This window comes from Oncorhynchus mykiss, chromosome 4 (assembly GCF_013265735.2).
Source record: "Oncorhynchus mykiss isolate Arlee chromosome 4, USDA_OmykA_1.1, whole genome shotgun sequence".
Lineage (NCBI taxonomy): Eukaryota > Metazoa > Chordata > Actinopteri > Salmoniformes > Salmonidae > Oncorhynchus > Oncorhynchus mykiss.
Genome location: NC_048568.1, coordinates 15,466,222 through 15,491,827, shown reverse-complemented (window position 1 = coordinate 15,491,827; position 25,606 = coordinate 15,466,222). Strand labels below are relative to the sequence as shown.

At 45.7% G+C, this 25,606-nt stretch overlaps 1 protein-coding gene across 13 annotated transcripts in view; it reads right to left on the bottom strand.

The window, feature by feature from the left end:
- The window catches only part of lama2 (laminin, alpha 2), a 140,415-nt gene that overhangs the window by 98,384 nt on the left and 16,425 nt on the right, over positions 1-25,606 (bottom strand). For all 13 annotated transcript variants that reach the window (XM_036975718.1, XM_036975723.1, XM_036975720.1 and 10 more), the window contains exons 2-11: positions 15,857-16,027; positions 12,780-12,892; positions 6,638-6,880; positions 5,093-5,272; positions 4,436-4,525; positions 4,077-4,194; positions 3,575-3,753; positions 3,267-3,366; positions 2,988-3,148; positions 1,095-1,235 (exon numbers count right to left, since the gene is read on the bottom strand). In XM_036975718.1, the coding sequence (XP_036831613.1) occupies positions 1,095-1,235; positions 2,988-3,148; positions 3,267-3,366; positions 3,575-3,753; positions 4,077-4,194; positions 4,436-4,525; positions 5,093-5,272; positions 6,638-6,880; positions 12,780-12,892; positions 15,857-16,027 (1,496 nt within the window). The remainder of the gene's footprint in view (positions 1-1,094; positions 1,236-2,987; positions 3,149-3,266; positions 3,367-3,574; positions 3,754-4,076; positions 4,195-4,435; positions 4,526-5,092; positions 5,273-6,637; positions 6,881-12,779; positions 12,893-15,856; positions 16,028-25,606) is intronic.

Below are 25,606 nucleotides of genomic sequence, written 5' to 3'. Positions count from 1 at the left end.
GTACAGAGAGGTACAGGTCATTAGGATGGAGAGAGGTACAGAGAGGTACAGAAAGGTGCAGGTCATTAGGATGGAGAGAGGTACAGAGAGGGACAGGTCATTAGGATGGAGAGAGGTACAGAGAGGTACAGAGAGGTACAGGTCATTAGGATGGAGAGAGGTACAGAGAGGTACAGGTCATTAGGATGGAGAGAGGTACAGAGAGGTACAGGTCATTAGGATGGAGAGAGGTACAGAGAGGTACAGGTTCATTAAGGCCCAGGCTGATTAACCTTTCCTCTGATAATGTCCCAATTTGGTCTTAATATGACTTATTCCTTTGTGTCATATAGGTTGAAAATGGTCTTCTCCACAAACCGATTAGACCACACACGCACACACACACGCACGCATGCACACACCATGTCCTCTATCTTCCCTCAGACACATGGTTGCACACACACACACGGCCAAGTACACACACACAAACGCACGTCCTCACCCCCCCCCCCCCCCCACACACCACACACCACCCTCACCACACATAGTGGTTAAAGAATGGTGGTTTGAAGGGAGAACTCAAGGTCAGGTTAATTGCGTAGACAGATGTGTGGCTGTCTGTCACATGCAGTATCCCACCGTAGATCAGGCCCTATAATCCAGTGACCGCTCTGCCTCCACTGCCCCCTCCTCTCTACCTCCCCCGCCTGTCTATATCGCCACCCTACCCACCACCCTGTTTACCCACAATCACCCTCTGCAGATCATTAACCTCTGACCCTCGCCAACCTCATCCTGCCAACATGTCAGAGTGTGTGGCGCGGTATAAATCAGCCTGTATTTATGGCTGTGTATGTGTGTCTGTGTATGTGTGTGTATGTGTGTCTGTGTGTGTGTCTGTGTGTGTGTGTTTGTGTGTGTGTGTGTGTGTGTGTGTGTGTGTGGCTCTGCCTCCTCCTCCACTGCACCCTGTCATCAGCCCAGCCATCAGCACCCTGTTTTAATAAGGCCGGCCCGTAGAGGGTTAACTCTGCAGCACAGCGCCAGGCAAGAGGCACTAATGAGTTGTGTTTGTGGGGGAAAATGAGAGAGTGAGGCCTGGCGTAGTCTCTTACATTATGGTATGTCCAGTGGGAATCGGAGCAGTCACTCGCCACGCCGGAACAGTAGCACTTCTCACAGCCGTGGAGACGCTCGCCCAGGAGATGATAGAAACCCAGTTTGCAGCGGTCGCAGTTCTCCCCCTCTACGTTTTCCTGGAACAAACACACACACACACACACACACACACAAAGACACACCCAGACACACACACAAAGACACACACACAAAGACACAGACACACACACACACACACACAAAGACACACCCAGACACACAAACACACACACACACACACACACACACACACACACACAAAAACACACCCAGACACACACACAAAGACACAGACACAGACACACACACACACACACAAAGACACACAGACACACACACACACACACACACACACACACACACACACACACACACACACACACACACACACACACACACACACAGACACAGAGCATCTGGATGAGAAGGATGTGCTATACAGGCACTCACACACTGTGACAGCCCACACACCCCTGGGACAGACGTTCCTTCTCTCCCAAGATCACATACTACAAGTAGAAGTAGACAAAAGTCATTAAACAATAACGAATGTGAAAAACAATAAGCTAAGCGATGCCAGAAACATTCTACAAAGTATGACCACACATTGAGGGGAACTCTTCGAACAAACATCACCTGTAACAACTGGTAGCGATTATTGTCTGGTTGAATATTGGACTATTAAACATGCACAGATAGATAAACACTTGGCAAAATCAACATTTTATATGCCATCATCCCTGAGCTTCGGCTAACGAACCGCAATGCACATTCATTTGGCATGCCCACGTAGCCAAGCTAGGTTTCTGTGGTTCTGAGTGGCTAGATACTTTATCTCGCCTGGGGAAAAGAAAGAGGACATGAAAGCATTATGCTTCACAAGGCCAATTCAATTCCCCTGTTGTTTCTCACCATGTCTGTGTATTGTAAATAGTGACTTCATGTCTCATAGTCAACCACTAATAGAAATTGCGTTGCCATTCTGGAATTGTGCCACTTTCTCTTGTAATGTCATTTACAAATGTTATATTCCACCTACATTGGCTGGCTGCCTGCACAAAGCTATCACTGCTTGGGCACTGTCAAATGGGAACAGGCACACCCCAAATTACATGATTTCTGAGGTAGGGATTTCCAATAATTTAATTGGAAGAAACTGGTTAGCGTGTCTTTGTTTAAACCTCTACAGTATATGACCGAGAAAAAAGCACGATAAGGTATACGAGACATTTTTTCAAGACGCTATCAAGGGAAACAAAATGAGGCACTTGAGAAATGATTAGCTATCCTAAATGTTACATTGAACCAGCGCTCTCCTGAGGCCATTTCTCTAACTGGAGAAAGTGATGATGTGTTCGTTAGATACCAACTGTCTTTCTCTGCCTGTGCACTTAAGTTGGAGAAAAGTTTCAGTAGCGTCTGACTCACTAAGAGACAGAAGGAAATGCAATGTTTGACTGCACATCATCCCCACAGCTCAATAATTAGACGAAGAGAGCAAAGTTCCCCGCTTCTCCTTGACATCCCTGCGGTCAGACAGTGTAATTGGCTAGTGAAAGAGTGAGTTTGCCCAGGATAGGACATATGTGAGACATGAGTGTGCACAATAGCAGCGGCGGAAGTAGCCGGCTAATTTGAACAACAAATGACAAGTCACATTTTCTACGGGAGCAATTAAGAGAGAAGAACTCGAGGCCACTCGGAGCGGTTGGCCCTACGAGGGTCGTGAAGCGCCGCGGCTGATGTGTCCACCCCTGACACTGAATGGATTGGTTCTGGTGGTGTGGGAGGAGAGGGAGAAGGGAGGATCGAGATACAGGGAGGAGGAGAAGGAGGAGAGCGTGACCTACCTTGCAGACACAGGGCAGCAGGCACGGATCCTTGTTTCGGCTTCCGTCTAGACTGCAGTTACAGCGGATACAATTGGGGTAGCCGCTGTAGCCAAAGGTACACCTGTCACACTGCTGTCCCCCATAACCCTGCTTACAGTGGCAGGATCCAGCCGTGAGGTCTGTAGGACCAGACAGGAGGAGAGACGCAGGCTTTAGCACTAAACAGGGAGACCTGTGGGGGGGCATATGACAGCTAGATCAGCGAAGGGGGGAGAACAGAGAGGTTGAGGAGCATACCTCCTTCAGCCTGGGACTGGTCTGGAATGCATGCTGGGGACAGAGAACCTTCTGGGTCACAGGAGCAGGGCTGACACGGGTCGGAGTCCTCTGGACTCAACTGAAGGGAAGAGGAGAGATGGAGACTCTGACAAGCCGTCTTTGATATTGGGAACATAGTATATCATGATAGGGCCCAGAGTATTTCCTGCTCAGGCCAGGAAAAACTCATGGCCCTAGTCACGATACAAAGCTATAGATACAGAGTCGCTATTGATTATTCACTGCTTGGCTCCTAGTCAACTGGACTATACAGTACCGGTACATACCCCAGTGGCTCTGTAGTAGCTATCAGCACAGGTCTGGCAGTTGACTCCGGCTGTGTTCCTGGTGCACCCTACACACACCCCTCCCCCGACGTACTCCCCCTGGGAGTTCAGGCTCTGTTTGTTGTCTGCCACTGTCTGGTTGAAGTAACACTCCTCCGATTTCCCATGGCAGTTACACTCTGTAGACGGCATCAAATAAAATCAAAGAAAGGATCCAGTAAACAAATGGAATTATCACAGTACCTCAAGGGGGGAAAAAAAGAACTGTATGAAAACATTGTTTAGCGCTGTTTACCAGGTGTCTCTCAAGTTGAGGTCCATAAGTTTTTTTTTTTAAATTTAACAGACATTTTTTCCCCCTATCAAGTTTACATAACATCAAAATAAGATAGCAAGATACAACCAAATCACATAACATAGGATCATACTAAACAATTCAATATAACATTGGCAGTCGTATGTGCAGTATGTAATGCTGTGTTGTATCACTGTGTGATCTTACTCTCACAGACGTGGCGAGTGAGGAAGGTCCCAGCCATCCAGGGTTTCTGGTTGTATCCGGGGCAACAGCGGTCACAGCTCTCCCCACACGTGTTGTGTTCACACTCACAGCTGAATTTCTGACGGGATGAAATTACGCCACGTTACAGTGTCATCGTCGCTGAAGGGACGACTCAGATCTTTTCACCCAAGAAACAACTGGAGCGCACTTCAAACGAGGGCCCCGGGGTCAAAGAGTATCACGTCTCCCTTCTGGAGTTACAATCAAATGCGAAAATGAACTGTACCCAGGGAGAGAAAATCTATCTCACAATGTAGAGAAGGGGTCATGGAGGGAGACTTGTAGGTTGATTGACATACCTTGGTCTGGTTGTTCAGAGGACAGGCTTTAGCATGGCCATAGCAGATACACATCCCTCCAACTGAGATGTCTTTGATAGAGTAGTAATACTGCGAGGGGGAAAAAAAACACAAAAAAACACATAGGAGACAGCAACAAGTGGAGAGAAATGGAGAGGAATATTTCGACCATCAGACACTGGCTACTTCTACAAAAAAATACATCACAGTCTAGTTTATTCAAAGACACTTATTTCTCAGAGAGTGAGAGCCAATTTCATCCACAATTTCATCATTTTTTTCATCCTTTTGTATGACTAAATTGAGCAGTATTTTATAAATGAAAAATTCCTCGCTCAAAATAAACCATGCAATCTGTCCGGTAATTATGCGTCACACAGAAGCTCGCTGGGTGACTGATAGGGTAGGCCAATGTCAACACATGATGAGGTGGACGTTGCTCAGAAAGGAACAGATTTCTTAATTATAGACATTTTTAATTAAGACCCATCTGTCTGGGGAGCGCAATGTAATCAACGTGCCGCACGGCCATTTCACTGATTCGGATAGCGGTGGTGGGTAAGAAAAGGAATATGGTAGTGGCTCACAGATGGAATACATGAGGCTATATGAAGGCGATGGTAATGCGTAGCCTACGACATGTTGGGTCGTTCTTACCCGCCGGGTCACGATGGGGTCAACATCGCGGGGGTCGTTGAAGGCCAGCGTCATGAGGTCAGCGTTGAGGGTTCTGATTCGCTGGAACTGCAGGCGGATGTAGCGTGCGGAGGTGAAGTTCAGTAAAGTCGGGGAGGGGTCATCAGCGCTCGGCCTTCCATTGATCAGAGAGGTGTGGATCTATGCCCCGGGTGCAAATTAAGACAAAGCACCGAATGGTACAGATTCTTAGTAATTGATTGATACATTCAAAAAGACGCCAAGTCTGTCATAAAGGAAAAGGGAGATCTTTAATGACCCCTGTTCAATACTGTATTTAACAAAGACTCAATTCAATCTCTACACGGAAAATCCATTAAAAAACAGTACCATTACAACATTCAGAGCACACCACTGCTGAGGTAAGAAGACAACACATTAATGGACCTGGTAGAAAAAAAATGTGGTTGCAGCTGTGAAGGGTTAACTGTGTCTGCCTGCTAATTAAGGCGGTGTGGTTAGCTTGGCTGTTTTTGAAGAAGTCAGAGAGAGTGACATTTCAATATGAGATCTGCGATGTGTTGACACCGGCCTACGACTCACTTAGGATTTCGCTGTGATCACGCTTCCTGTCACAACCTAAAAGGAGCCGGCTGACAAGAGCTCCTAGGGGGGGCCTGGGCGGGGTGGGTGGGGGGAGGACGGGGGGCTCTGGGGGGTAGGTGGAGGAAGGAGGAGGGGGGAGGGTGCTAGAGAACTGAGTTATGTAGGTGATAATGCAGTATGAACTGGCTCGACGGTGGTGCTGTGGACTGGACTGCTTAATTACCGTCAGAGAGAGCACACTGCAATCGGCTCTCACAATTAAAAGGAGTTGCTCCGATCCACAACGGATCAAGGCAGCGTCGCTGTCCTTTGTGTGTGTGGGTGGGTTGATTTCTGTGTGTGTGTGTATATGTGTGTGTGTGTGTGTGTGTGTGTGTGTGTGTGTGTGTTTCTTCTTTGTGTGAAGTAGACTTTCTTTATTCCAAATCCTCAATGAAAACAAACATGGAAAAAAGCATTTCTTGACATCAACAAAGCACACCATGAAATAAAATGTGCTACGTGCCAAGACTGTATGCCTAACTCCTAAACAAGATGTCCACTATTAGGGCAACTGTGCTCACCACAACTTTAATTAGGCCCATTTGATTGTGAGCAGCTGGTGAGTGATTTCAAAGCTGACTCATGTAATTGAACTAAACCACCAGGGCACTTAAATACTACTGTAGCTGGCAATCAAGTCAGCAGCAAATGGCTTCAATACATTGCCCATTAAAGCAAGTGAATGAAAGTGCTGGTGGTCTTATTTCATGTGGGCCATGGGTGAATCTAATATATTATCGTGAAATGGAATCCACGTATTTACGTTGTGCATTTGAATTGAAATTGGATTTCAGTTTGAAGTGTTCAACAAACAATCACATCTACCATAGAAACAAGTCCCTGTAGCTGTTGCGCCACAGCGGACCCCTACGACCTTTCAGTGACCCTACTCGGACCCCCTGGCGCCTGACCCCTCACCTCTCCATTCTCCAGGGGTTGGATTTTGGAGTAGAAAGAGGTGCAGATGACCTCGTCGTCGCGTGTGTAGGATGGCGGTCCGGTGCGGGGAAGGATGTTGAAGCGAGTGAGGCACTCTGTGTCTGTGATGGCATAGTACTGCCAGGGGGTAAAGGTCACCCCATCCAGGGAACGCTCCAGCACCCAGTTACCTGGCCTGGGGGAGTTGGCAGCCTTCAGAATCATATAGGCTATCTGGAACACCTGGTAGGGCAGAAACAAGAGTGTTACAGCAGTCTATTTCAGATATAACTCAGGAGTTTAGCTTACAATAAGGAACTGAATCTTGACAGTCCTCCCTTTGGGTCTTGTGAAGTAATATAAGAAGTTTCATATTCAGGTTAAGGAAACACTTTCGATAGACACCGTGACACGTTCATAGACAAGGGTAAGTCAGATCGGTGAGGTTTGATGGGAAAACCGGAGACACTAAAATAACTAATCCTGTCAGGGAGCAGGGTCAAGATTGTGCCTCAGGTGTTTGTCATTATGAAATCTCCACTCCTGTACAAGATTCACTACAATATGGAGTCCCTTCTTTGAAGTTTCCAATGAAACAGCACATGTATTCCCATGCTTCAGTCTTTTCAGCTATTCAGCATTGGAGTACCTGAGGGCAGATCAGCTTTGGCTGTCTCTGTATGTAGCAGGACAGAGATAAAGTTGCATCTACAGTACTATACCCTCGAAGGCCACATTTGAATTTCATCAAGCCGTAAATGCAACACTTTGACAGCTCCTCAAGAAAGACAATGAGCACAGGGGCAAGGCAACATTCCACCTTGCTTGACAACAACAACAAAAAACCCAGCTATTTTGTCGCTGACTTCTTCAAGTTAATATGTCTCCCATCCTGGGAGAATGACTCGACATCAAAAATGACTCACAGTTTGCCTCTTTCATCTACAGTAGATAACGGTGTAACGTTTCAACGTTTACAATAGAGAGAGCGCCACTCAACCCGGCATTCATCCCTTTCACTGAAACCCAATAGGATTCTGCCCAGGTAGCAGGGGAAATCTCACAAAGCCTCTTTGTTTCCTTGATTCAGATGAAGCAGGAAGAAAGGAAGGCTGGTGGATGTTGTCCTCACACAGCATAAGGGGTATGTAGGGGGGATGTTTACCTAAATATGATGATTAAAGTGTAGAGTGGAGTCTGGAGGGAAAGAGAAAAGAGAGCTCTTCAGTGCTCGACATGTGTTTGCAGGGCAGAGCGTGACCTGGTAACCACAGTCCCAAGTGTTGGAGTCGCGACCTGACCATGTGGATTCCAGGCCAGGGACAGTTTAGAGCTAGAAGTCCAATGACATCAGTGGCAATAGTGTCAACGCCTGCTCTGCTGTGATTCTTTGTCCCTACTGGCTAAGCTCTAAGTTCTGGGTCATTTTAAACACGGATAAAAATGGGCAGATTTGGGATATATTTGTTTGTTTGCACATATTTATTTGTGTTTGTTTTGATCAAAGTTAAGTCAGAAGAGATTTGCTGTTCCTAAAAATCTGCGGTCGCTATAAAGAATATGAATGTAGAGCACAAGTCGTACATGACAAGGTGAGAGCACTAGTGTGTATAGTAGCAAAGGAAAAGTTAAACTTGGAAAACAACAAAATAGAATGGCCAGGGCCTGGGTTCAGGGATAGATAACCTGCAAACATCAACCATTTAAATTGCTCTGCCGAATTAAAGCACAGAACTTTGATAACCTACCTACCTACGCTCAATCATCTATTTTCCACGTATCACAGGACGTGATAAAGAATGTCCGTCAAACACTCTCTTTAATTACTTTGAAATAAGGCCTATGACTCCAGAGAATTCGAGAGGCAATATCTATAGGTCAATTTTTGTTTTTTAATTCCACAACTATGTAGGCTAACTCTCTGAGCTCCAGCTATAGATAAAGCCAGGTCACATCACTGTCCTTCTCAACTGGAGGCTGAGGTGCCAGAGGTCTATGGTGTGGGCTTGTTTTGTGTGCCCTAAAGTGTTGAGAATAATCCTTGCGGTATGTCGACTGACACCCGCTTCATATTATATTTCACACTAAGTCGAGCGCCACTCACTGACAAACACCTCCATGTCTATGAATAGCATACCAAGCTAAAGTATCTGGCATGTATGTCATTAATCATCAGCTGTCATATAGAATCTAATTCAAACATGCTCAAATGTCCTGGTATGTGAACAACACGTTTTTTTCTCTGACTTAGACATGTAGCATGATCAAAGTAGTGAAGTCTATGTGGTGCGTCTCATTTCCCATAGTATTTATGCTCCTGTTCAGATCCCCCTCTGTGTCTGTGCTAAAGTCTTGGGAGCATTGAACTAATAACTGATTGGACCACATCAGTCAAACTGGGAAAAAATGATTTACAATTTTTGGTCCCATCAAAAAGTGTCCAAGACACACACGCACGCAGACACACACACACACGCACGCGGACACACACACACACACACGCGCGCACACACGCACGCACGCACACACACACACACACTGCCCCCTCCGGCAGGTAGCCTACTGGTTAGTGCGTTGGGCCAGTAACTGAAAGGTGGCTGGATTGAATCCCCGAGCTGACAAGGTAAAAATCTGTCGTTCTGCTCTTGAGCAAGGCAGTTAACCCTCTATTCTCCCAGGCGCCCGAGGATGTGGATGTCGATTAAGGCAGCCCCCGGCACCTCTCTGATTCAGAGGGGTTGGGTTCAATGCGGGGAAGACACATTTCAGTTGAATACATTCAGTTGTACAACTGACTAGGTATCCCCCTTTCCCTTTCCCATCAGTGTCAGTCATTATTCCGGTTTCCACTCCATTAGGGGCTCCTGGATAACGAGAGGGGAAAAGTAGAGCACTGATGTCACGGGCAATAACGATACGTTCACACACATCATCGACAGCGCCAACAGCACAGACTCATTTATCGCAGGAGACAACAGCAAGCATGGTGACTGGCCGCCAGGGGAAAGCGCCTGAATGGAGCGCAAATAGGATTCCATTTTAAAGGGCACTGATGGCGAGAACACTTTGCATACAGGGCCATGGGCAAAGCTAGCTCAACCATGAGGGAGGGAGTGACAGAACTTAATAGGTCATTGTTCCTTTCCACTGTGCTTCCAAGCTACTGCGTAGCACTTTGTGACAAATGTTGTTGTTAAAAAGACCATAAAGGCTAAATACAAAGAGTGTAGTTTGTTCGGTGTTCACTGTCAGCGTCAGTATACATCAATTCAATTATTCTCAATACATTTCTACTGCATACAACTACTGATTAATTGTTCTTCATGGTGAAATAGCAATATTATAACCTTGGTATATAACCCTCAATATGCCATTACATCTAATTAGTCGAACAGATGGTTTTGCTGAAAAAAAAAAAAGAAGCAATTTCCAAGATGTGTTATCTCGGGAATTGTTTACTGTTCATGTTGTAAGAGAGACATTAAAATAAAAAAAAATCTTAAAACCAAACTCCCTAATCTGCCAAACAGTTTGAGCTGGGACAATGTGTGTAGCTAAAGTAATTCCATCACCACGGTGACAGGCCGGATAGAGATGAGTGATGGGCCAGTTCACATTATTATGGAAAAAATGGCTGCCTAGGCACTTCTCGGTGTCAGATTTCAAACGCTAATTAAACACAGGAAGGTATGATTTATGAACGCTTGATGACCTCAGTGAGACTCTGTCTGCATACTTACCACTTAGATACAGTATTTGGGTCACTTTCACATGTTTATTATGTACAGTACAAATTAAATATAAGCTATACCTTTTTTTTTTTTAGCTCCTATTACTAATTCAGTCTTTGGTTGATGCTTACAGTCTTAGAAAAAAAGGGTTCCTAAAGAGTTCTTTGGCTGTCCCCATAGGAGAACCATTTATAGTTCCAGTTAAAAACCTTTTGGTTCCAGGTAGAACCCTTGTGGGTTCCATGTAGAACCCTCTGTAACCAAATAGGTTCTACCTGTAACCATAAAGGGGTCTTCAAAGGGTTCTCCTAGGGGGACAGCCAAAGAACCCTTTTAGGTTCTAGATAGCACCTTTTTTTCTAAGAGTGTATTCCTGGTTGAATAACCAATGATGGGCTCACTCTACTGGAGCCAGCGAGGAGATAAAAAAAAATTAAAAATATTGATCCCCTTCATCCCTCTTGGATTTTTTTTTATTCCAGTGTCCCAACTTTGTATCATTGTATATTTAATTCAGCAGTGTGAGTGACATGGTCATTAATTCCGGATTGACCCTGCTCTGGTCTCCTGTGTAATATGACAGGCTGATATTAATGAATGAGATGTGCTTGCATCTCTATTTCCTGGAAGGGAGAGACCGACACAGACTGGGACCCTTCGCCTGGGTCTACAGAGAGCCACCCTCTGAACCTAAGCATAATAACTCAGCCAGGGACAAACTCCCATGAATCACCAGCCGCGGAGGCCTTAGGAGCGGAGCCACGTCTTCACGCTCACCCTTGATCATATCCGAGACCTTGGGAGGAAGCTGAGTTACTGTACCACCTACGAAACCAATCACAATCTAGCCTCAGGATCCCCTCTTCCCTGATTCCTCTCTCCCTCTTCCACCCTCACATACACACACACACACGCACACACACATTCACACACACACACCGCCAGCTCTTGAACCCAGAACCCACAGAGACCCAGCACATTGCTGAACTTTATTAACGGCGAGTCTCCATTGGGTTGAATCATTTCCTGTTGTAGGTCAATAGTAGAGGAGTCATTACAGACGCTCTGATAGTCAGAGATATCAGGTGTACCATGCTGATACGAGGCAGTACAGTCTCCTACAGAACACACATGCTTGAAGGAGGAAGTCAGCAGTCCAGACACCCTCTCAAATGGGCCAATTTAAATAGTGCTTTGTGGGCATAAATGCAACTACCTTCATGCTACGGTTCCTCTAGGGTTAATCTCAAATTGTTCTAAGGATGGCTGCACTCTTCTCACTGCAACAGAGATATTATATTGAGCAAGTGAGCAAAGTGAAAAAAATATCAATTTTAGAAAGTAATAGCTACAGTGTCAGTGCCCAAGAAAAGATTTGTATGAAACTTTTTATTTTTCAGAAATTGACAGAGGGAACAAAACTGATGTTGGTGGGAAGCAGTAGTACAATTCATCTGGTGGGATGCAGTAGTACAATTCATCTGGTAGGATGCAGTAGTACAATTCATCTGGTGGGATGCAGTAGTACAATTCATCTGGTAGGATGCAGTAGTACAATTCATCTGGTAGGAAGCAGTAGTACAATTCATCTGGTAGGATGCAGTAGTACAATTCATCTGGTAGGATGCAGTAGTACAATTCATCTGGTAGGATGCAGTAGTACAATTCATCTGGTGGGATGCAGTAGTACAATTCATCTGGTGGGATGCAGTAGTACAATTCATCTGGTGGGATGCAGTAGTACAATTCATCTGGTAGGATGCAGTAGTACAATTCATCTGGTGGGATGCAGTAGTACAATTCATCTGGTAGGATGCAGTAGTACAATTCATCTGGTAGGATGCAGTAGTACAATTCATCTGGTAGAATGCAGTAGTACAATTCCTCTGGAAGAATGCAGTAGTACAATTCCTCTGGTAGGATGCAATAGTACAATTTCTCTGGTAGGATGCAGTAGTACAATTCCTCTCCTTTGAGAGATTGAAATCCATAACAGTCTTTTCAGACAGTTCAAGCCAGGGGGTTTCACAGAGGTCAACTACAACCCTCTTCCAAGTCAGGCCACCTGTGCATCTCACATGACGAGTTACACATTATATCTCATAGCAAGCCTTCAGCCAGCATATTTACACACACTCTTTCCAAACCAGACTAAACAAACGTGTGAGAATGTGAAACCCCAGACAAGTGTCACATCAGGCTGCCAAGTGCATTACACTGTTGACCGGGGCTTGGCTGCGAGTGGCTTTACAGTTCCAATGGGGTTTACAGTTAGCCTGGTCCCAGATCTGTTTGTGCTGTCTTGCCATCTCTTATGATTATTGTCATGCCAGGCAACAAACACAGGAGTTGGCTATACACCACAAACAGATCTGGGACCAGGCTAGTTTAGTATCACCCTCATCTCCTACCTGCTGTAAGTCCAGAGTGACTGTGACGTAATGGTAGTCCATGCCGTTCTTAATGCTGGGGCTCTGCCACCATCTGTTAGTTCCATCGATGGCATATTCAATCGGGTGGCGCTCTAGGAATAAAAATGAAATGAAAGAAAGCATTATGCTTCAGGAGATAAGCAGTGTTTGAAAATAGGAGATATGAGTTGCATGTGACTGCTGGATATCAGATGATTGAGCACTGTCAATCATAGGCTACTTATTTCCGGACATTTCCGTGCTAGTTAGAAACCATGGCAACAGTAAGGAGCCTGCTAATGAATAAGCGTTGCTTATGGAGGCCCCCCACTGTCTCTGTGAACTACTCCCCACTCATTATCATGTACGGACAGAAACAGCCTTTCAAAACCTCTTTATCTTTGCAAATGAAATGTTAAATGCTTTAAAAATACCACTTTATCGACCTCCAAAGAGTTGTCCTCCTCCGTATAGTGTTTTCACGATCTCTCAACCAAGAGTGATTTTCAAGCAACAGTAAAAACATTCAAATGTGGTGCTTAGAAAAGACTGGAACTGTACACATCTTAAGGTACTTTAAGATTTACTGCATCAGAAAATCAGTCTATTCGGTATGCATAATTTCCCAATCAGAAAAAGATAATTAAAGTTGCCCTCTTGATTAAGCAGTTTAATAGTTTTCCTACCATTTACGAGAGAAATAATTCATTTAAATCATTCCCAATTGGTTCACAATCAAGTTTCCCTTTCAAAAGAATTGTCTCTAATTAGAAGTTATGCTAATCACTGTCACCTTAATTCTTACATGTACGCGTTGAAGGGCATTTCTATGACATTTCAGCAAAGATTAGGAGCCACACAATGGTTTGGTTTCAATGGGAATTAAAGAACAAGTCAAGTGATTCATTGGCTGCTGTACAGGCTAGTGGCAGAAATGGCAAGACATTTGTAACAGTCATCACCAGAAGACTTGCAACAGGTGGAAAGCACAGATGTTATTATAAGGCTTGTGAGTCTCCTTCTAAAATGTGTATTTTTTTTGTTGCATGGCTAGTTGCTCACCAGGCACACAGCTGTAAGATGTGGATGGGTCAAATGTGGACTCAAACATTGTCTCTCTCTCGTGGTAAAACAAAGAAACTAATGGCATACTAATATGGTGGGAATGTACAGTATTTCATATCATGAGTGACTGCCATGACAGGCGAAATGTGAATGAACAAAAAAGACCGTTCTAGTCAGACCTGAAATTACCAGAAATGTGAAAGACTCATTATTGAACGATGAGACAAGATAAATGATGACGAGTCCATTTCTTCTTCTCTTTACCGTCAAGGCAGGAAGTCCTCTTTGCTGGTAATTGTCTGCTAAAAGCATTTACAGTACCCTCCCGCTTTGATTCAAATTACTGGGAGGGAATAGTAATGACCTCTCTGAGAGACTTGTCTAATTACTGAACAAGGTCGGCCTGTGTTTGTCTGTCTGTCTCTCAGGCCGATCAGTCTCTCTGATATCTGTGCTGCCTGCTCCCTGGACTCTAACATATGCTGCTCAGTTGGTACATGGAGCTCTGGGATGCGCCCCAAATTTCCCTACATAGTGCATTAGCTATGGGCCCTTTAAGGCTGTGTCAGGATTACACTCAGTGGCCAGTTCATCTAGTACTGGGTCGCCCCCCTCCCCCGTGCCTCCAGAACAGCCTGAATTCTTTGGGGCATAGAAACATTGCTCACACCATTACACCCCTGCCACCAGCCTGTACCGTTGACACCAGGCAGGATGGGACCATGGACTCATGCAGCTAATGCCAAATCCTGAATCTGCCATCAGCATGACACAACAAGAACCGGGATTTGTCTAACCAGGCAATGTTTTTCCACTCCTGAGCTGTCCAGTGTTGGTGATCGTGTGTCCACTGTTGCCGCTTCTTCTTGTTTTTAGCTGATAGGAGTGGAATCCAGTGTGGTCGACTGCTGCAATAGCCCATCAGTGACAAGGACCGAAGAGTTGTGGTTCCGAGATGCCGTTCTACACACCATTGTTGTGCCGCGCCTGCAGTTTGTGGCCCGCCTGTTCGCTTGCATGATTCTTGCCATTCTCCTTTGACCTCTCATCAACAAGCTGTTTTCGCCCACAGGACTGCTGCTGACTGGATGTGTTTTGTTTGTAACACCATTCTCAATAAACCCTAGACACTGTTGTGCGTGTTAAGCCCAGGAGGCCGTCTGTTTCTGAGATACTGGAACCGGTGTGCCTGGCACAGACAATCATACCACGCTCAAAGTCGCTTGGTCACCCGTTTTGCCCATTCTAACATTCAATTGAAGAGTAACTGAATGCCTCAATGCCTGTCTGCCTACTTTACATAGCAAGCCATTACTACGTGACTCACTGTCTGTAGGAATACAAAATATTTGTGAACGCCTCTGAGTGTATATTTAAACAATAAGGCCCAAGGGGGTGTGGTTATGGCCAATATACCACGCCTAAGGACTGTTCTTATGCACGACGCCATGCGGAGTGCCTGAATACAGCCCTTAGCCTTGGTATGTTTGTCATACTTTCATCCAATCAGCATTCAGGGCTCGAACCACCCTGTTTATAATTTAATGTTTCTTTGCACAGTTTACACCCACACCAGTTTGTCTTAGGTGAATCTCCCAGTCAGATAGGCTGTGAGTTTTAATTACCAGCAAAAGTGCCTGTCAGAAGATGAAGCATGGCTCCTCTCTGTGTACACACAGGAAGATGTGTCCTCTGTTAGATAGTGAGATATGCTCACAAACGCAGGCTGTGTTTACAGACCCACAAGTCAGAACTCTTCAAAAGTCCCTCCTCAGCAATCCCAGGCCATGTATATTTCATAGGCTGAGCCCATTGATTTTGGAATGGATAAATGATGAGGAGCAGTGATGCACTTTGATGAGAGCAACGTGCAGGTGGTTTCTCTAAATCCTTGCTGAATGTGGTATACAGCCCTCCACACTCCTAGTCCTACCGTGTGAAGCATGCTGATACAATACAAAGTAGAGGTGTACTGTAATATGCAGTAGGTACGGTATAATATTGATAGTTACCAAATTGCCTCTCGCTGTTGTCGTTACAGATACGGCACTGGGTGTTCCTGACTTGCTGTCCGGGGACGTGCTCCACCAGTTTGCAGTACATCTCTGGTCCTGTCTCTCCACAGGTAGCGTTGGTGCTGATATCTGCCATAGAGGCCAGGTTCAGCACCGCTGGGAACAGACCTGAGGGGAGAGGATCGGGAAACATAAGGTACTTAATACTATACACTTCACATGCGGTACCTCTAGCTGATATACAAACAATACAAGGTTGTCTGACCAATTCTGTAACATTTTTGTCACTTCCTTCACTGCCGTTGCTGTACTACGAGTGGAGTCCTACGGTGAATAGGCCCCAGAGAAAGAGAGGGATGTGTCCCAGGCCAGTGTGACAGGTCTGACTCAGAGTTCACAGAGAGGAGAGTGAGCCTCCGCAGGTATGAGATTGTAGAGTAGAGCCACGGTCCGTCAGGTTTATACCCGCAGTCTCCCCCTAGCTCACGGTCCTGTAGAGGAGGGAGGGACAGCATCCTTCATACATACAGAACTGTTGATTTCAAGCAATGGCAGAAATATGACCCCAATGGTACATATCTGGCAATGGTAGGAATAGCTGAGACTTCACAATCAGGGCTGGTGTTTGATCTCTCTCTGCCCCTCCATCAGAAAACGTAAACAGACAACAGTTTCTGGTTTAAAATGAAATACTGTACAGAGCTGTTGGTTCAGAAGAGCTTCAATGGGAACGTAAATAACAAGTGTCCATGGGGGATCCGATAAAAAGGAACTGTATGTGTCCTTAGTTCTGAGAGATTGAGAGAGAGAGAGAGAGAGAGAGAGAGAGAGAGAGAGAGAGAGAGAGAGAGAGAGAGAGGGAGAGGGAGGGGATCTCATCACGTGCTGAGCCAATGTTGCCCCCTTGTTCTGTTATGGCTCTGTATGGGAAGGAAACACTGACTGAGTGTATCAAAGACTGGGCCCATTGCTCTGAAATGGCTCCCAGCTGTTCCTCCAGATGTCCAGGCCAAATGAACTGTGAAGAACATCTGAAAACTGCAGAAAATTAAGTTTTACGGATGCCTATGAGGAACTCTGTGGCGCTATAGCACTGACATTCACCAGTTGATGAAGGTCTAAGAACACTGGCCTAACTGTTAAAAGTACAACCTCTAAAATACACTGTGCCCTACGCTCTGGAACTCGAAGCACTACTTGGTTAAAGTCCGTCCGAATCTTCATACCACCTATAGGTGTTTTCCCCTCACTCACCCAGCCACTATCACAGGCTGATTAATAAAACAGTGTCTAGCTCCATTTGCAGCACCACATTTAACACAGCAGGGACTGTGAGCGGAGCAGTTGCCTGAAAGCATAGGGGTGAATATCAGTGCTGGAGCAAGGCATTTGACTAGGTTTGAAGAGACATGAAATCACTGTGTCAGGAGGCTGATACTTACAAAGGGACCTTAGAAGACGCAACAGAGCTCTGAATGAGGACGGTTCATCCAGAAAGATCCCACCACGTTCTATTAGAGTTTTTCTCAACGGACGGACGGCAATTTCTCTTCGCTTGTACCGAGGTCAAGATTTCAAATTCTCATCAGAGGCAACAGAGGGAGGAATAGTCACGGAATAAGAAAGGACTATCATCAGCTATTATCATACTTTACATTATTACTGTATAATCTAAATGTCAATGGTTATGGCTAAGTACCTCGTACTGCTCCTAAATTACACTGGCCTTTTAACTGACACAACTTGTATTTTTAGGCATTGATGTTCACATACAGACAGTTGTGTCCCACATACTGTTGCTCTATTCAATAGAGTCTATTGATTTCCAACAGTGATAAGCCAAACAGGCTACAGTATGTATGCTGCTAGGGGACCTGCTACTGCTATTGTACGTTAGTATTTTATTGAATAAGGAGAGGGTGGGTTTCTGATCGTGGGCCTGTGTTTGATATATGAAGTATGGATGACAAGGCTGGGCTGAGTCTATCTCTCCGTGCTCTCTCCAGCCTCGGATCAATACTACTGTGGATGCAGCTCCCATTCACATCATGCTTCTGCTGATTCTTCATTCAAGTTGATAAAACAAATGATTGTTTCATGCTGACTCTCCCGCTAGAGTTGTCTGCCAGATTCTTAGAAAGAGATGGATCTTTCTCGCCTAACATCTGACAGTTTTCCAAGTGTGGTTCTTTTCCCTTCATTCAAAATGAATGCCTGGCCTACAAAGTCTGACCGGCTCAATGTCAGGAATAAGAAGATATACAGTACTGTAGATCTACTTGAAAGATTTCTAGTTTGTCATGAAACATCTGCTTCACATTTAGAATACTCAGTTGATATGCAACACTACTTGCTTGTTGCGTAATGCATTGTAGTAAAACTTCATCCAGGAATAAACATACACAGCATTACTGTAAAAAGAAAAGCAACCAAAAACGTAGTTGTTTCAACAGATTATTATTAAGTAACTAGTTCCACAGCATTTTATTTTGTTTACTCAACTTTTTGGTCCAAGAGTTACCTGAATAACAACAACAAAAAATAATTAGCCAAAACAGGTCCGACTTGAGGAAACATTGACAAAAATTCACTGAATTTAAAACGATGTGTTTGCTCAATTTATCTCATATGTTCTTTTAACTAAACTTAACAAAAATATAGAAGCAAAATGCAACAATTTCAATGATGTTACTGAGTTGCAGTTTATATAAGGAAATCAGTCAATCCAAATCCAAAAAATTAGGCCCTAATCTTTGGATTTCACTTGACTGAGCAGCGGCGCAGGCATGGGTGGACCTGGAAGGGCATAGGACCACCCACTGGGAAGCCAGGACCTGCCAATCAAAAGGAGTTATTCCACACACCAGGGCTTTATTACAGGCATAAATACTTCTCAGTATCATCAGGTGTCCGGGTGGCTGCTCTCAGACGATCTCGCAGGTGAAGAAGCTGGATGTGGAGGTCTTGGGCTGGCATGGTTACATGTGGTCTGCAGTTGTGAGGCTGGTTGGACGTACTGCCAAATTCTTTAAAATGACATTCTTTAAAATGACGGCTTATGGTAGAGAAATTAACATTCAATTATCTGGCAACAGCTCTGGTGGACATTCCTGCAGTCAGCATGCCAATTGCACGCTCCCTCAAAACTTCAGAGGCATTGTGTTGTTTGTCAAAACTGCACATTTTAGAGTGGCCTTTTATTTCCCCCGCACAAGGTGCACCTGTGTAATTATCATGCTGTTTAATTAGATTCTTGATTTGCCACACCTTTCAGGTGGGTGGATTATCTTGACAAAGGACATATGCTCAATAACAGGGATGTAAACAAATATGTGCCTCAAAAATTAGGGAAATAATTTTTGTGCATATGGAACATTTATGGGATCTTTTATTTCGGCTCATGACACATGGGACCAACACTTTACATGTTGGGTTTATATTTTTGTTCAATATATAAATTATTATTTGGGCATCTTAACTACAGAAGGCTGTTTAACATCTATTATTTTCAACTTATATATTTGACATACATGATTACATTGTGCATGTTCATTTATACAGCAATTATTATTCAATCATGTCCTCACCGGGGATTTGAACTCACAACCTCTTGGTTCATGGCATTCCGAGTTTCCTGCTACACCACCATGTCTGTGTCGATGTAGTTAATCAGACTATTCTCTCATCATTGGTTTGATTGACTTATTTAAACATTCTATGTTTTTCTAATGTTGGTGTGGCATATTACTTTTAATGTTACTCCTTAATCACTATGATCAGTAAAATATTTTTCTTGAGTATACCTTTAACAGAGCTGAGATTTACTTTGAAGTGCAAAGTGTAGCAATACAGGTGAAATCAGTTATTGATACAGACATGGGGGCGTAGCAGGAAGATTGGAATGCTGTGAACCAAGAGGTTGTGAGTACAAATCACAGATGAGAGGTTGAATAATTTTTACTCTATAAATTAAGATGCACAATGTAATCAATCGTATGTCAAATATGTAAGTTGAAAACATTGTATGTTAAAAGCACTCTGTGTAACTAGTTCCACAGCCTTTTTATAAGGTTAGATGCCCAAATAATAATTTCTAGTTAAATGAACACGAGACAATTTGAGCAAACACATCATTTTAAGTTGACTGAATTCTTGCCTACGTTTTCTCATGTTGGAGCTAAGTTTGGGCTAACTAAAAATGCTACGTTCAGCTAACACTTTGACTGAAAAGTTGAGTAAATAAAAAAAAACCTGTGGAACCAGTTACTTAATAATATTTGGTTGAAACAAGTAGATATTTTTACAGTGTACAACAACATATAGGCTCGGGACAATAGGCTACTTCCGGACTCCCTGCTCGCCCAGATTTCACACCCTGATCAGTTTTACCTGTCTTGTGATTGTCTCCACCCCCCTCCAGGTGTCACCCATCTTCCCCATCATCTCCTGTGTATTTACCCTGTGTGCTCTGTTTGTCTGTTGCCAATTCATTTTGTTTGTTAGGTCAACCAGCGTTTTTGTTCTCAGCTCCTGCTTTTCCCAGTCTCTCTTTTTCTAGCACTCCTGGTTTTGACCCTTGCCTTTCCTGACTCTGAGCCTGCCTGCCTGACCACTCTGCCTGCCTCTGCCGCTGAGCCTGCCTGCCGACCTCTACCTTTGCCCCACTTCTGGATTGTTGACCTCGGCCTACACTGACCCTGAGCCTGCCTGCCGACCTGTAACTTTGCCCCACCTCTTGATTGTTGACCTCTGCCAAAACTGACCCTGAGCCTGCCTGCCGACCTGTAACTTTGCCCCACCTCTTGATTGTTAACCTCTGCCTAAACTGACCCTGAGCCTGCCTGCCGTCCGGTACCGCTGCCCCACCTCTGGTTTACTGGCCCCTGCCTACATTGACCTGTCTACTGATTGCCCCGGTTCGAATATTAAACCATTGTCAATATGACATGTCTGCATCTGGGTCTTAACTTAATTTGTGATAGTAGTTGAAACATATTGAACAGTGAAGAAGGCCCTGCTCTGACATATGCCAGCAGACTGTTTGGTTGTCCTTGAGATCCGTGTCCACATTAGACAGTTTAATCCTGATGCTTAATGTGTCTGGTAAAAAATGAGTACATCTTAAAGGGGTCACGCAGCTGCCCATTGATTGATATGGCAGTATTTATTTTTCAACTTGCCTGTATTCATCATCGTGGCAGGGTGCACCTTTAACACGCTACATTATATCTGCTCAATGCCAAAGCCCAGTGGTGTAGCACTCAATCACTCCTCTAGATGGGTCACCTGTCCAGTCATCAGCCTTCGCCTCAGACGTGTGTTTGTGCGCTCGTGTGTTTGTGTGCACTCTCCAACACACATCAGTCTCACACTGCACACGTACTGCAGGGGATCGATACAGGTCTGACACAAGGACAGCATCCCCACGACAGCCCCAAAGACGGATACATATTCTCAAATAGAAATCCAACTAAAAAATCCATCCATAAGATGGAATATACATTTTGGCATAAATTGTGATGGCTAGCAAAGCTCACTATGACATATGGATTAATGTAATGCAAAGTGGCCGCTGCTTTTCTTGCTGATAGCAACATTCTATTCCAAAAAAAAAAAAAAAAAAAAAAAATCCATTAGCTATTGTTTATACCCTTTCTTCTTTCTCAAGGGCTGTTAGTGTGATCACATCCCACACTGGGTGATGAGGGATTGAGAGTCCCACCAGACAATTATGGAACAGTTAAGACCTCTGTAATGCAATCTTGAGAGGGAGGAGAGGGGGTTGGAGCCCCCACCACTGACTAGCAGGCTTTGATGAAACAACATGCCGTTTCCCTAGTAACTACATCTGTGGACATCCGCTAAGAAATGAATGACTTCCTTAATAGAGGATAATGACACTTGTAATTTGCAATTGGACAAGTTTTTTTTTTTTTTTTTTGTTTTAGCAATCAGTCATTCATTAGCATGTTAAAAGGCAGGATGAATGTTCTTTGGTTTCTTTCCTTTGGACCTGGATTCAGACAGAGACGTCCAGGGAGGGAAAGAAAATATGAGGCAGACAGACAGACAGACAGGAAGCAGGATGTTATACTCTAAAGGCCACATCCATGTCCTGAAGTGCTCTAGGATTACACTGAAAACACAGATCCTGACTTCCTAGACTATCAACGAGTGAAAAACAGAAATTAAAACATGCATGGATAAGTAACATGGATGGGATCAAGGCCGAATAAAGACCAGTCTGATGTCTTTGAGCAGCAGGCAAATATTCTGCAAGCTACAAAAACAGAACTTAAACAGCTATCTCACTCCTTCCACAAATAGCCATAAAAAATATCCCAACGGATGAATCAATAAAAAACTGACCGTTCGCATCAAGTTGGAATACATCCACATCATTGATGTACATTTTCTCTGTAGTCGTAGTCCTATACGGCATTGTCATTGCATTCTTCATCATAATCAACACCATCATCATCATGACCACCATCATGATCATCCCAATTAGGCCCTATTTCAATTATCGCCATTTCAGCATAGAGCAGCTGTAAACACGGGCATTTTTTTTCAGTTCACGAGACATTATATCATCTGAATTCCCTGTTTGATTCTAAAAATGAATAAAAGCAACAAAAAAATGTTTTTAAAGACAACATGAATCCAACATGGGATCAATGAAGGTGAGACGCCTGAACTGTGAGCAGCATCTGAGAGCCTTTCAAATGCTTGCTGCACTTCAAGAAGAAATCCACTCATGGTGCCTTCAATCAATGTTTGATTTACTGCCTTGAACAATACACTGTCACCAGATGTAAGATTCATCATGTTCAAGGTTGCACCATAACAGAAACAAACCATAACTAAACCCAGTCGTCTTCCTAGAACACAAATACAAAAGGATAGAGCTCTTAGAGCGCACAATCTCAGGTTATTACACAACACTTAAGAAATGAAGTGTCTTTATTGAACAGTTATTTGACTGTTTTAGATTCATTTTTCTCTCTAAATGGAGTCATTGTAATCATGAGCGTAGCAAAATGCTGTTGTGTGTGAATTTAACCTAAGCTACATTCCTTTACAGGTGTTGTGTACTTTTTACTCTCACAAAGTCCTCCTAAAGTTATAACTAACTATTGTATGAAACGGTACATTATCCTGTCCTTATTCAGGCTACTTTTCTTCAGTCTAGAAACATTTACAAGTTCACGTAAGACCATCAATTGATCATTAGAACCTATTTCAAATATAACAAATGTTGATTGGAAGTGTGTGAGTGTTTATGTTCGTGATAAATACAGACCCAGACCAAATGTTTTCCTGAAAGCTAACCTCAGACTTGTAAACAGGAAAGCACCCAGTTTAGACCTTAATCTTGGAAGCAATACAAGCTGTCTAGACATGGCGAAGTTCACTGGGTTCCTCATGCAGGTCAAGACTATTCATGAGGCCGCAAAAGACCCTGATGGCAAATGGACAACACACACACACACACACACAGATAGCTCTTGTACATCCTCAGCGATCACTCAGGTCGAGTTTGATTGAACGTGAACACACATACACACCACAGGAGGCTGGTGAGAGGTGAACAGCTCATAATAATGGCTGATATCATTACAATGACCCCAGTCCTTCCCGTATAAGGTACCACCAGACGCCTATGATACACACATAAACACACAGTGCATGTGTAACGGTCTTCTAGGTGTGAAGGAGAGTCGGACCAAAATGCGGCGTGTAGATTGCGATCCATGTTTATTGTGACTATAGCAACATGAATCCAAATACAAACAGTGCAAAATAATAAACGTAATGAAAACCGAAACAGCCTAAACTGGTGCAAACTAACACTAAGGACAATCACCCACAAACACACAGTGAAACCCAGGCTACCTAAATATGGTTCCCAATCAGAGACAATGACTAACACCTGCCTCTGATTGAGAACCATATCAGGCCGGACATAGAAATAGACAAACAAGACATCCAACATAGAATGCCCACCCAGTTCACGTCCTGACCAACACTAAAACAAGGAAAACACACACGAACGATGGTCAGAACGTGACAGTACCCCCCCTCCAAGGTGCGGACTCCGGACGCACAACTTAAACCTATGGGGGAGGGTGTGGGTGGGCATCTGTCCGCGGTGGCGGCTCTGGCGCTGGACGTGGACCCCACTCCATAACAGTTTTAGTCCACCTCCTTAGCGTCCCTAGATAGGTGACCCTTCTTAATGACAGCTCGGGACAGAGGGTCAGCTCGAGACAGAGGGGCAGCTCGGGACAGAAGTAGCTCGGGACTGATGGGTAGCACAGCACTGAGAGGAAGCTCAGGCAGGTAGTTAGATCCGGCAGATCCTGGCTGGCTGGCGGTTCTGGCAGATCCTGGCTGACTGGCAGATCTGGAAGAGTCTGGCTGACTGGCAGATCTGGAAGAGTCTGGCAGCCTGGCAGATCTGGAAGAGTCTGGTCGACTGGCAGATCTGGAAGAGTCTGGTCGACTGGCAGATCTGGAAGAGTCTGGTCGACTGGCAGATCTGGAAGAGTCTGGTCGACTGGCAGATCTGGAAGAGTCTGGTCGACTGGCAGATCTGGCTGCTCCATGCTGACTGGCAGCACTGGCTGCTCCATGCTGACTGGCGGCCCTGGCTGCTCCATGCTGACTGGCGGCCCTGGCTGCTCCATGCTGACTGGCGGCCCTGGCTGCTCCATGCTGACTGGCGACCCTGGCTGCTCCATGCTAACTGGCAGCTCTGGCGGCTCCTTGCAGACTGGTAGCTCCTTGCAGACTGGCAGCTCTGGCGGCCCCTGGTTGACTGGCGGCGCTGGCGCTGGGCTGACTGGCGGCACTGGCGGCCCCTGGCTGACTGGCGGCACTGGAGGCCCCTGGCTGACTGGCGGCACTGGCGGCCCCTGGCAGACGGGCGGCGCTGGCGGCTCCTGGCAGACGGGCGGCGCTGGCGGCGCTGGGCAGACGGGCGGCGCTGGCGGCGCTGGGCAGACGGGCGGCGCTGGCGGCGCTGGGCAGACGGGCGGCACTGGCGGCGCTGGGCAGACGGGCGGCACTGGCGGCGCTGGGCAGACGGGCGGCACTGGCGGCGCTGGGCAGACGGGCGGCACTGGCGGCGTTGGGCAGACGGGAAGCTCCGATGGCGCCGGGCAGACGGGAAGCTCCGGCAGAGGCGCCGGGCAGACGGGAAGCTCCGGCAGAGGCGCCGGACAGGCGGGAGGCTCCGGCAGAGGCGCCGGACAGGCGGGAGGCTCCGGCAGAGGCGCCGGACAGGCGGGAGGCTCCGGCAGAGGCGCCGGACAGGCGGGAGGCTCCGGCAGCGCTGGAGAGGAGGAAGGCTCTGGACGGATGGGCCGGAGAGACAGCTTGGTACGGGGAGCTGCCACCGGAGGGCTGGGGTGTGGAGGTGGTGACGGATAGACCGGGCCGTGCAGGCGCACTGGAGCTCTTGAGCACCGAGCCTGCCCAACCTTACCCGGTTGAATGGTCCCGGTCGCCCTGCCAGTGCGGCGAGGTGGAATAGCCCGCACTGGGCTATGCAGGCGAACCGGGGACACCGTGCGCAAGGCTGGTGCCATGTAAGCCGGCCCAAGGAGACGCACTGGAGACCAGATGCGTAGAGCCGGCTTCATGGCACTTGGCTCGATGCCCACTCTAGCCCGGCCGATACGCGGAGCTGGAATGTACCGCACCGGGCTGTGCACCCGCACTGGGGACACCGTGCGCTCCACA